This window comes from Salmo salar, chromosome 04 (assembly GCF_965601325.2).
Source record: "Salmo salar chromosome 04, fSalSal1, whole genome shotgun sequence".
Classification (NCBI taxonomy): domain Eukaryota; kingdom Metazoa; phylum Chordata; class Actinopteri; order Salmoniformes; family Salmonidae; genus Salmo; species Salmo salar.
The window spans coordinates 72,983,501-72,995,891 of record NC_138294.1 but is presented as its reverse complement, the minus strand read 5'-3'; the positions used below and the strand labels follow the sequence as shown (position 1 = coordinate 72,995,891).

General features: G+C 41.5%; 1 protein-coding gene across 2 annotated transcripts; it reads right to left on the bottom strand.

Annotated features, from left to right (window-relative positions):
• Positions 1-4,574: 4,574 nt before the first annotated feature.
• adad2 (adenosine deaminase domain containing 2) lies at positions 4,575-11,973 on the bottom strand. 2 transcript variants are annotated; one of them, XM_014197696.3, is made up of 9 exons: positions 11,653-11,973; positions 10,701-11,180; positions 10,072-10,212; positions 9,756-9,906; positions 9,364-9,531; positions 5,939-6,153; positions 5,601-5,838; positions 5,130-5,262; positions 4,575-4,914 (listed from the first exon to the last, which is right to left on the bottom strand). In XM_014197696.3, exons 2-9 carry the CDS (start codon positions 11,158-11,160, stop codon positions 4,804-4,806), a joined length of 1,617 nt encoding a protein of 538 aa, XP_014053171.1. In that variant the 5' UTR covers positions 11,161-11,180; positions 11,653-11,973; the 3' UTR covers positions 4,575-4,803. The 2 variants fall into 2 exon arrangements, with proteins under 2 accessions (XP_014053171.1, XP_045573221.1); XM_045717265.2 differs by having other exon boundaries at positions 10,072-10,200.
• Between the last annotated feature and the right edge of the window lie 418 nt (positions 11,974-12,391).

Below are 12,391 nucleotides of genomic sequence, written 5' to 3'. Positions count from 1 at the left end.
AATAATGTTAATATCATGGATGGTCAGTCCTTGCATCCATAGCTCTGTCTATTAATCTGAGAGTGGTTACATCACTCAGCTTTCTACCAAAACAGAGCCAGAGCAACCGTTTTATTGTTTAATCTGTAAATGTGCCCTTTAAACAGCTGCATATTATCAAGATAAAGTGTCACCAACAAAAAAGGTAAACAATAGGCCTATAGCAAATGCAGCATAGGCATTCATTTTTCACATGTAAATAGGACTTTTCAGTAGTGCTCAAAGCATGCCATTCCATGAGTGCATCATTTATTTTTCACCTCGAATCAATGAGCCCAGTCAGTTTTCCATGACAACAAAATCATAAACAACAGTGTAGGGCTGGCTAATAAGTCCTTAGTTTTGGGGTCATGCTCAGGTAAAACAATTTGGCTAATCTCTACTTCCATATTTCCAAGTTCTATTCTTGAAGACCAAGGGCTATAACATTTATTGGAATGTCTGGAATTCTGATAGACTTTGGTTTATAATGTAAAGATATAATTGAATGGTATTATTATATGTAGTAGAAAGCGATGGGTTAGAAGAAGCCTGGCAGCCTTAACTCAGCATTCAGTCCCCATAAAGTCAAATATATCATTGTAATGTACTTTATTTTTCTGCTTCTTGACTTTCAAAATAGCATCAGACTAAACATTACTCACTCTCCCCACAGGTGTGATTACTACCTCTGAGGGTTTAGCGCTTGAGGTAGTCACCTCATACAAGTACATGGGAGTATGGCTAGACGGTACACTGTCCTTCTCTCAGCACATATCAAAGCTGATTCAGATGACCATCCTACCCATGCTAGATTACGGAGACATAATTTATAGATCGGCAGGTATGCTCTCAAGCGGCTAGATGTTCTCTACCATCTGGCCATCAGATTTGCCACCAATACTCCTTATAGGACACATCACTGCACGCTATACTCCTCTGTAAACTGGCCATCTCTGTATAACCGTCGCAAGACCCACTCCCCCCTATCTGAGATATCAACTGCAGCCCTCATCCTCCTCATACAACACCCGTTCTGCAAGTCCCATTCTGTTAAAGGTCCCCAAAGCACACACATCCCTGGGTGGCTCGTCTTTTCAGTTCTGCAGCTAGCGACTGGAACGAGCTGCAACAAACACTCAAACTGGACAGTTATCTCAATCTCTTCATTCAAAGACTCAATCATTGACACTCTTACTGACAGTTGTGGCTGCTTTGCATGATGCATTATTGTCTCTACCTTTTTGCTGTTGTCTGTGCCCAATAATGTTTGTACCATGTTTTGTGCTGTTACTATGTTGTGCTGCTGCCATGTTTTGTTGCTGCCATGCTGTGTTGTTGTCTTAGGTCTCTCTTGTTGTGATGAGTTTTATAAAAATAAAAACATGTATCCCAGCCCCCATCCCCGCAGGTCTTTTGGTAGGCCGTCATTGTAAATAAGAATTTGTTCTTAACTGACTTGCCTAGCTAAATAAAGGTTCAATAAATAAAAACCAACCCACTACTGTTCAAAAGTTTGGGGTCACTTCGTTTCTGGACATTTTGAGCCTGTAATCAAACCCACAAATGCTGATGCTCCAGATACTCAACTAGTCTAAAGAAGGCCAGTTTTATTGCTTCTTTAATCAGGACAACAGTTTTCAACTGTGCTAACATAATTGCAAAAGGGTTTTCTAATGATCAATTAACTTTTTAAAATGATTAACTTGGATTAGCTAACACAACGTGCCATTGGAACACAGGAGTGATGGTTGCTGTTAATGGGCCTCTGTACACCTATGTAGATATTCCATTAAAAATAAAAAAATCAGCTGTTTCCAGCTACAATAGTCATTTACAACATTAACAATGTCTACACTGTATTTCGTATCAATTTGATGTTATTTTAAATGGACCAAAAATGTGCTTTCATTTAAAAAACAAGGACATTTCTAAGTGACCCCAAACTTTTGAACGGTAGTGTATGGCCAGCTATGCAAACTTTAACATTGATTTATCCTGCAATTGATGTCATTCAATTGATAGCATACTGTTTTGTCTTCTTCTAATGCCTCTTAAGAGGAAAGTAATCTAAAAGTAATGGAATATAATCCGATTACGTTAATGAGTTTGGGTAATCCAAAAGTTACATTATCGATTACAATTTCGGACAGGTAACTAACAGATTACATTTAGAAAGAAACCTACCCAACCCTGCCTATACATTTTGATCGATGACAACACTAACTAGAGCTGGGTCGATAAACCGAAAATTACCGACAGTGACTTTGCCACCCTCTCACCGAAGTAATTTTGCTTCCTTTGTGATTAGGCTACACAATTTTCCTGCAGAATTGTTGGTTCTAAAACCATTATTTGGTCAATAGTAATGTGCATTAACCTGCTTCCTGCAATGAAAGTATCTGCCCTGTCCCTGTTTTGCTGCTGGCTCTCACTCCCCTCTTTGCACAAAGTGAAGGGAGAGATGCACTCTGATGAATGCAATCATACTGATAGTTGAGCAACATTTCAAAATGTACAGTAATTGCAGGAAAGACAGTTTAAAACAACTGTTACTGATGTTAAAAAAAGTAATTTTGCAGTGAATACGTCAAGTAGCCTATATAAACCTGCCAATGGAAAGTTTTTGTGGGACATAACATTTATTGTTGGATTAATTCCATGGCTATCTAGTAACAAAATCATATTTAGAGTTAGCAATCTAGCTAATGTGTTTTGAGTTCCCACTTCCTCAGGTGGCAAATTACATAGCATATAGGCATAGCCTAGGCCAATATGCACAAATTACATGCAGGTAAATTAATCTCTAAAGAGCCCAAAATATATAGTATTATTCTGGATCCTATTTTGGCATGTTGCACATCAAAGTATCCATCATGCATTCCCAGAATGTTAGATGAAATGGCTAACTTTTCCTGAAAAAAATATAAAAGCGCACCATACAACAATTTCAAAGATTTTACTGAGTTACAGTTCATAGGCCCTAATAATGTATGGATTTCACATGACAGGGCAGGGGTGCAGTCATGGGTGGGCCTTGGAAGGCATAGGCCCATCCACTGGGGAGCCAGGCCCAGCCAATCAGAATGAGCTTTTCCCCACAAAATGGCTTTATTACAGACAGAAATACCCCTCAGCACTCGCCCATCAGACGATCCCGCAGGTGAAGAAGCCAGATGTGGAGGTCCTGGGCTGGCGTGGTTACACGTGATCTGCGGTTGTGAGGCAGGTTGGACGTACTGCCAAATTCTCTAAAACGCAGCTTATGGTAGAGAAATGAACATTCAATTCTCTGGCAACAGTTCTGGTGGACATTCCTGCATTCAGCATGGCAATTGCACCCTCTCTCAAAACTTGAGACATCTGTGGCGTTGTGTGACAATATTTTAAAGTGGCCTTTTATTTTACCCAGCACAATGTGCACCAGTGTAATGATCGTGCTATTTAATCAGCTTATTGATATGCCACACCTGTTAGGTGGATGGATTATCTAGGCAAATGAGAAATGCTCACCAACAGGGATGTAAACAAATTTGTGCACAGAATTTGACAAATAAGCTTTTTGTGCATATGGAACATTTCTGGGACATTTTATTTCAGCTCATGAAACCAACACTTTACATAGTGTTTATATTTTTGTTTTGTGTATTTAATGTCTTATTTAGACTGGATAAAGTCAGTCAAGCTCTCCTGTTTAGCTACCTTGCTTTGAAGTATAGCCATTTTATACCTGATTCATTGAATGAGGGAATTATTTTATTAGACTTTTTTGTTGTACGCTAATGTTACAGCATAATACCTCCAGGAGAGCTACTGGGTGTGCAGACTTTTGTTCCAGCCATACGCCAACACACCAGATTCTACAACTCAACAGGACCTTGTTAAACTGACTCCGATGTGTTTGAGTAGTGCTGGATCAAAAGGCTGCATACCCAGTGGCCTAGCTCTCCAAATAGAGTTGACAACATGTTTTATACAGGAACACTGCTGTATATTTTACTAAGGCATTTTTCCGACAGTGGTACTGATACGGTATGGAGTATCATTACACTAAGCTGGTATTGGTATCGAAGCCAAAATTCTGAACACTTGAGTTTGATCTAGCTAATGATCAGCCCATTGGGGTAGCCTAAACAAATGAAGATGGGCAACCCCATGCTTCAGCCATCTATAGCCTAGGCACTATGCTACTACATCCGTTAGGCTACAGGATTATGCTCATTGCTAAAATAGCACACCTGCCTGATAATATGAGCCATCTAGGCTATAGCCCTAGGAATCCTACTTTTTGCCAACACGGGCTCATTCTTGGAGAGGAATATTAACAGGTGTCTGGTGCGCGGAGACCCAAAATTGGTATTCAATTGCACTCTGAGGCATTAAAAAGGTCTTAAATTCATGGGACCTGTAAGTAAGCCTTGTCCGAGCCAGAACGGCTCATAGGGCAGTTGCGATTTTCCTGATTCTGTAGCATGAAGCAGCTTAATGCACAAGTACACACCCTGGACAGGACTTTAGTCTTTCATGCTCACCTTCAATTCAAGATTTAAATCTGATTAACTTCAGAGTTCTCTTTATTTTGCACATTATTGAATACTTGATGAAAACAGAACAGGGAGACATACCTGTCAAACTTGACACATAGCGTGCAATACTGCTTATTTGAACATAGGAAAACTCAGGGGGAATACCTTTAATGCAGAAAGTAACAGACACCAACCGCTTCTGTCCTTCAAAAGAAACCCTTAGTAATGGACCCCCGTGCCACCCTCCACTCTGAGGGCCTCAGGGACTGAAGCTGTCCACCAGGTGTTTAGAGTTCCATGGACCTGCGTTGTTGGACAGGAACTGCTGGTTGACCACGGTCTTGGCATTCTGGTAGGAGTGAGCCTCCACCTGCAACAAGGTTACACAAATCATTCACCACAGACTACATATCAATGGCTCACATTCATACTTTCAAAAGAAAAAGTCAAATCGTCAATCAAATAATCCAGCATTACATGATGACACATCCCTGGCAATTATAAATCTGTTCATTCAAACTGACAGAGTAGCTTACACAATTCAGGTTACATTTTCAATGATTAGCAATTAACACACAAACACACTTTGGCACTGTGGTACGTGGGGAGATCCTGTAGGCAGCGGTATCCTCCTAGAGTTGCAATTTTGCGGAAGTTGCTGTAGAGGGCCCTCTTGCATAGCCTGCTGGAGAAGCCAGAGCCACTCACAAACGGGGAACTGAGGAACAGAGAGAAGTCTAAAAACATTACCATCCCTGAGGCACCAAAGAAAACTCTCACCACAATGCAGATGTCTAAAGTACTAATCTATATCTAGTAAGTAGTAGAATGTAAATATACAAGCCAAGGGGATGTATTCAATAGGTGTTTTTAGTGATATGAAAGATTGCAGATAGAAATGTAATGAATTGAGTTGGTACTTCAATCATATATCTACACGAGACATTTATATTCTGAACGTTCTGTAAGATTACACCCTACTGAACAGGCCCCAGTTCTGTGTCCTTTGCCCTGATATAACCAACATCCCAGGCCCCAGGACCTGCTCTGACTTACCCGTCCACAGTGAAGCCGTTGGTGCTGTCTAGGACCTCGATGCTGGCGTCCCCGAGGCACCAGTTGATGCTGAGGTCTGTGCAGTGGGCAGTGCTGAGTGGAGGCCCCACCCCCTCACTGCTGAGGAAGAAAATCCTCTTCCTGCTGAATGGCGGGGCCAGCAGCTCCTCCCAGCCCCCCTCGCCCAGACGCTTGTTGATGGTTTCCGACACCTTCTCAGAGTACTGGCTGGAGTCACCTGAATAATAGAGACCAGTACATCTAAGTTTTTCATTTCTTTGGGTCTTTCTTTTTCCAATTTTAAAGCCATTGACTTTATTCAGTTCCAAAATGTTTACCCAGCACCACACTGGTGATATACAGTGGCTGGATGAAGTGGCTAAGCAGCGCGCCCTGAATCCCAGTGACAGTCCAGCGGCACAGCTTGTCGCTGTCGGACATGCAGCAGACGCGGGCGCCCCACACACTGGGGTGGAGGAAGGCCACAGGAATCAGGGAGCCCTTGGCGTGGCACTGCAGCTTCAGAGAGGAGTAGCTGCTGCTCAGAGACTTCCTGTGGGGAGACAGATAAGAGTATGTACAGGACATAGTTAATAGAGATGGGGTGGGGGGAATCAATACATTAGAGTATCAAGAGAGAACTGATATTGTCAAATAATAATACTCCAAGTAATGATCATCTTAGGTCTTCCTATAAATAATGGGGCCGACGTGTGACATTTGGATAAAAAAATTCTAAATGGTTTGAAACAAAATTATTTTCATGCAGTTCCACATGTATACTTAGAGAAATAAAAGTGAATATATGCAAATTGACCCATGACTCCACCTATACAACAATATAGGCCTAGGACTATACAGAGCCTTCAGAAAGTATTCACACCCCTTGACTTTTTCCACATTTTGTTGTGTTACCGCTTGAATTTAAAATGGATTAAATGTAGATTGTGTGTCACTGGCCTACAAACAATATCCCTAATGTCATAGCGGAAATATGTTTTTAGAAATGTTTACAAATTAATTAAAAATGAAAAGCTGAAATGTCTTGAGTCAATAAGTATTCAACCCCTTTGTTATGGCAAGCCTAAATAAATGCAGGAGTAGAAATGTGCTTAACAAGTCACATAATAAGTTGCATGGACTCACTCTGTGTGCAATAATAGTGTTTAACATGATTTTTGAATGACTACCTCATCTCTGTACCCCACACATACAATTATCTGTACGGTTCCTCCGTCAAGCAGTGAATTTCAAACACAGATTCAACCAGAGGCTTCCCAATCCCGCGCAAAGGTCACCTATTGGTAGATGGGTAAAAATAAAAAGCAGACATTGACACCAGGCCAAATATACACTGAAGTTGCTTACCAACATTGAATGTTTTTGAGTGGCCTAGTTACAGTTTTGATTTAAATCGGATTGAAAAATCAATGGCAAGTCTTGAAAATGGCTGTCTAGCAATGATCAACAACCAACTTGACAGAGCTTGAATAATTTTTGAAAGAATAATATGTGAATATTGTACAATCCAGGTGTACAAAGCTCTAAGAGACTTACCCAGAAAGACTCACAGCTGTAATCGCTGCCAAAGATGATTGTAACATGTATTGAATCAGGGGTGGAAATACTTATGTAAATTATATATTTCTGTATTTCACTTCAATACATTTGCAAAAATGTCTAAAAACATGTTTTCACTTTGTCATTATGGAGTATTGTGTGTAGATGGATGAGAAAAAACCCTATTTAATACATTTTGAGTTCAGGCTGTAACAACATGGGGAATAAGTCAATAGGTATGAATACTTTCTGAAGCAAGGACTTCCAGAGACTTTTTCAAGAACTTAATTGTAATTTTCAAGGATCTCAATATTATACAATTGTTTCATTTATATAATTGTACATATAGGGCCTAATATAGACCCCCCCCCCCCCCCCAAAGTGTAAAAAAAGTAGGCCATTACCACTTTTTTTACCAAGACATTGATATTCAATTTATTATTACATTCTAAAATATGAGAATAATGTGGACATTGCCTGACTAAATAGATTTTTCTCTAGCCTATGTGGCCAACGCAAGCACAAGTAATAAAGCCAAGGATAGCGGTAGCATTAATCTCACCATCGTTGTTTTTATAACGGGAAAGTGACCAAAACCCAGGTTCATTTTTTAATAGAAGGATTTGTATTGGAAAGCCAAGTTGACGCCAACATTAGAAGTTGTCGTCCTCAAAATAACCGTACCGCCCTTCAATTGAAGTGAAGGGGCCACATCTCTCAAAAATCTGTGAAGGGGCCACATCTCTCACAAAATCGGATAAAAAATGAAGGGAGCAGGAGAACTTATAAATTGGCTACAATAACTACAAGGACTTTTCAAGCACCAAATTGAGGAAATGTCTGATTTTCAAGGTCAGCCTATTCCAGTACTTGATTTTCTGAGCTCCAAATTCAAGTAGGCTACTTTAAGGCCCTTGTATTGTTTAAAATTGCAGGTCTAACATGGAAGACATGTATTTGTCATGTTATTTCATTACTAGATCATATTGTGAATAAGCCCACTAGGCCATGTCATTTGTTGTCATTATATCATGAATAATGTATAGGAATAGCATTGGGTGTTGCGCGATAGCCTATCCTACAAAATTAAGCACTGCAGACTGTCCAATTGCACATACGAAAATATGAATTTGTTACCTTAATGCTTTCCTGTTAAATGTAATGAGACCCTGCTGTAAATCAAACAGACTACAGATGATCAACAATTCGCTAGGGATATAGATCAACGTGGATCCAATCACAACTGTCTTCACCGGAGTAACGAACGATACACCAAAATATTCTGGACATTCCTCATGAATACCTTTTTTCCAGCACCTCAGCGCATGAGACGCAACAACAGCTGTTCGTCACTTGACTGTCATTAAGAAAATTCCTTCCTGGAGCACATGGTGTGTGAAAATATCAACCTGGAATCAGCTGGAATCAAATGCCTGCACATCCAACAAGTATTATGCATAATTATTTAAGAACCAGTATCAATTTAAGTATCAAGGTACGGTGACTCTTTTGGTTAAAAGCATTCGATTTTGTAATCGCATTTATAATTTTGTATTTGTGTGCCCATAAACTGTTTTCACCCCGTAACATAAGAAGACACAAAATGTTAGGTCAGTGGGAAGAAAACCCTGTTCCTGGACAGCCGCAGGATTTTGTTCTAACTAGGCACCACACCTGACCAACTGAGCTAATTGATCAGTTCAGTGATTGCCTAAATTCAACACAGCTGGTCTTGCATCAGGGCCAGGGTTGCCTACCCCTGTGTTAGGTAGTTACACTGCATTTCTGAGATCTCCATACAACAAAAACTGTTTGACAGCTAGATCCAGGATACTTACAAGGTTCAAGTTCAATGTCTAATTTAGCTGATTAATGCTTAATATATGATATAAGGACACCTTACACTGCCATAAATGCAAGTACAGAAAAGTTGTTATGTCACAATTTTGAACAAATCCTTCAAGACACCAACCATGATAATGGGTTAAACTCGTGAATTTTATTAAATATAGCTATGATCCCCTTTATATCTTAATGTAATGACATGAAAAAAAGTTGGCAGATTATTATCAATGACTTGTCAGCAGCTGTAATAAGTTGTACTGTGTAGGAAATTGTCACTGGTACCCTAGTTTATAGAAAGACCCACATACAGTACCCAAAAATCTATACACACGCACTTTGACATGAACAACACACTTACATGAGGATGCACTGAGCGGCGCCTTTCGGGGTCTGGTTGGTGTAGAGGTGCAGGTAAATCTGGGGCTTGAGCTGGAGGAGGTGGCTGTCGGAGGTGCTCTGGTAGATGGAGCGTTCCTTGTGCTTGGGGTCGTGGCTGAAGAACAGCAGCAGCTGCTTGAACAAATACCTGTACATAAAAAAAGGAATATTAACATTATTTCCTGATATCCAGTAATAATGGCAATGCTGAACTCAAAAAGAGAAGACAATGGATTATCAGAGGGATCCTATTAGGGCACAACGGAAAAGAAAAATTAGCGTTTCGAATTGGACAAGTCCAGGGAATCCCTCCCTGTTTCAGTTTGTTTATTCCATTTGTTGCCTAATGAACACGACCAGGATGTAGTCTACCTTTGGAGAGCCCGTCTGGCGATGACGATGGCATGACAGTCATGCACCACGGTGCCACTGAAGCAAAGCCAGCCGCTGTAGCTCGACTGGCCTGTGCCCAATGCCACCACCTCATAGCGCTCACAGGACTGGCCCCCGGTGTCAATCAGCTCTGAGGATACACCAACAATACACCCCATAGACACACACTGTCGATGTAAGATTAGGCTGAACAGACGTTCACCCAATGTGAAAAATGCAGTGGGTCATATTTTGGGGTGAATTGTTATTTTGGGTCTGGAATGAGACCTATAGTCAGCAGTACGGGAGAACTCACCTCTCTCTAGGACAAAGGCAGCCAGGTGGCTTTTGCAGCTATGGAACTCTGGACACTCCCTCAGGAGGCGCTCAAACCTCTCGCTGCACACTGCTGCCATTCGGTGTTTATGCCAGTCTGTGTAACCCACTGGAAACACAGCTAGAGGAGATGTTCATTAAGATCTTTCTAAAGTGTACTTAAAGGAATACTTCTGGATTTTGGCAATGAGGCCCTTTATCTAGCTACTTACCTAGGGTCAGATGAACTCGTGGATACCATTTTTATGTCTCTGTGTCCAGTATGAAGGAAGTTAGAGATTTCTAGAGCCAATGCTAACTAGCGTTAGCGCAATCGCTGGAGGTCTATGGGTATCTGATAGCATACAGATACCCATAGACTTCCAGTGTTAGCGAAACTACCTCAAACATCCTTCATATTGGACACAGATACATAAAAATGGTATCCACAATTTCATCTGACTATGGGGAATTAGATAAAGGGCCTCATTGCCAAAATCCTGAAGTATCTCTTTAACTATGTGTGCCTTTACTGGGAAGTAGCCTGTTCCCTCTCAATTGTATTTATCCAGGAAGTACCATTGAGGTCAGAAGACCTATTTTACAAGGGACACCTGGCCCCTCACCCACCTCCAACCCTCTTGCCTCTCTTGGGGCTGCTCTCCAGGTTGTCCAACTGGTCCAGGACCCCTTGTTTGAGGAAGCTGATGTCCCCCTCAGACCGGGGCGGTGTGCCTGGGAGAGAGTACCCGTCACAGTCATCGCTAAAATCGTCCAGGTCAGCTGGCATCAGCCTGTGGCTCTGCAGAGGGAGCCTGGGGGAAGATGACCTCTGGACGGGCATGCAGTCTTCTGTCAGCAACGGCCCCAGCAGGTTTGGGGTCCTGGAACCACCACCATCAATACATAGGGTTTTGTCGAGGCCCAGAGGGTCACCGACATCACAGTCGAAATCTCGCCCCATGGCCCCACCACTGCTGCTGATCCGGTGGTGCATCCCCATCGCGGGTTCGCCCTCTGAGGGAAACCGCTTCAGCAGAGAGGCCGCCATTCTCGGCAACCGCTTGTTCACAACGTTATGGTCCACCATTGTATGAGACCTGTTGTAGACTGAAAGGCAACGCCAAAAATACTTAACACATCCGCCAAGTTAGGGCAGGATTTCTCTGACTACAGCCCTATGTATGATCAAAGCATGATGAATGGCCATATAACGAAAGTGAGCTAGGTCGGAACCGTTATTCATCGTCCTTGGACATTACAGGAAACCATAGCAAAAAAATCTAACTAGTAACTCAGTTAAGTTAGTGAAGCAAGATAGGTCGAAATGTTCTCTATAGTGAATTTGCAAGCCAAACGATTCACCTGACCTTATCCAAGAGGTTAGTGAATTTGCAAGCTAAACCATTTACATGTCCTTATCACTTTCGTTATATGCACAAGAGTTCTGCAACGACAAGTTGTAACAAGCCTTGTTTGGCTTCCTAATGCATAGCAACCGCGAATCTTTCAATTAATTAGTGACATAGCGTTACTTTCACATTAAAGGTTCTAGCTGTGAACATAAAACTTCAATTGTTACCGTCACCCCGAAATGTCAATTGAAGGTTGACGTTCCCTCGATGGATTTGGACACGAGCAGAAGCTTATGACGTGTTTGGGATAAAACAATAGTGTTGCTGTTTAGCTAACGTTACACACATCTACAATCTTGATGGTGAGTCGTCGTTGAAAGGGAAATGTCAAAAATGTTCTACTTCATATTCATCATCTCCACCCCATCAACATATATGAAAATTGCGCGTTTATATGTTCAATACAATAACTTTTTTCTTCTTCTCGTTTTGTGTTTGTTTGTCTAGAAATGTAGACTCCTGCATGCGGTGGAGCTGGGCTGTCGCTAGATGGCATATATCTTGTCAAGTTGAATTGTTTTGCATTTTAGCTAACCTTAACTATTTTCCTAACATTAACCTAATTCTCCTAACCAGCTACGAGTTGTGAATTCTGACATAAGATGTATCCCATGCCCATCATTGAGGCTGGCCTGTATGGAGTGGCATCTCTGGCATGTGTTTGAATTTGCAGGCAAGTGGTGTACAAAATCTAAATGCATGCCGACGCAGCTACTCTTCCTGGGGTCCAGCAAAAGTAAGGCGCATCAGAATACATTCACAGATTTCACAACACACTGTGCCTTCAGGCCCCTACTCCATCACTAGCACATATCTACAGTACTAAATCCATGTGTATGTATGTGTGTGTATAGTGCGCATGTTATCGTGTGTGTATGCATGTGTCTGTGCCTATGTTTGTGTTGC

Excerpts from the sequence above, each read along its gene's own strand:
- adad2 (XM_014197696.3), bottom strand. The coding sequence starts at position 11,160 with ATGGTGGACCATAACGTTGTGAACAAGCGGTTGCCGAGAATGGCGGCC. Across the intron at positions 10,213-10,700 it reads GAGAGGCAAGAGGGTTGGAG|CTGTGTTTCCAGTGGGTTAC; the intron begins GTGGGTGAGGGG and ends CATCTCCTCTAG. Across the intron at positions 9,907-10,071 it reads TGCCTTTGTCCTAGAGAGAG|AGCTGATTGACACCGGGGGC; the intron begins GTGAGTTCTCCC and ends GTGTATCCTCAG.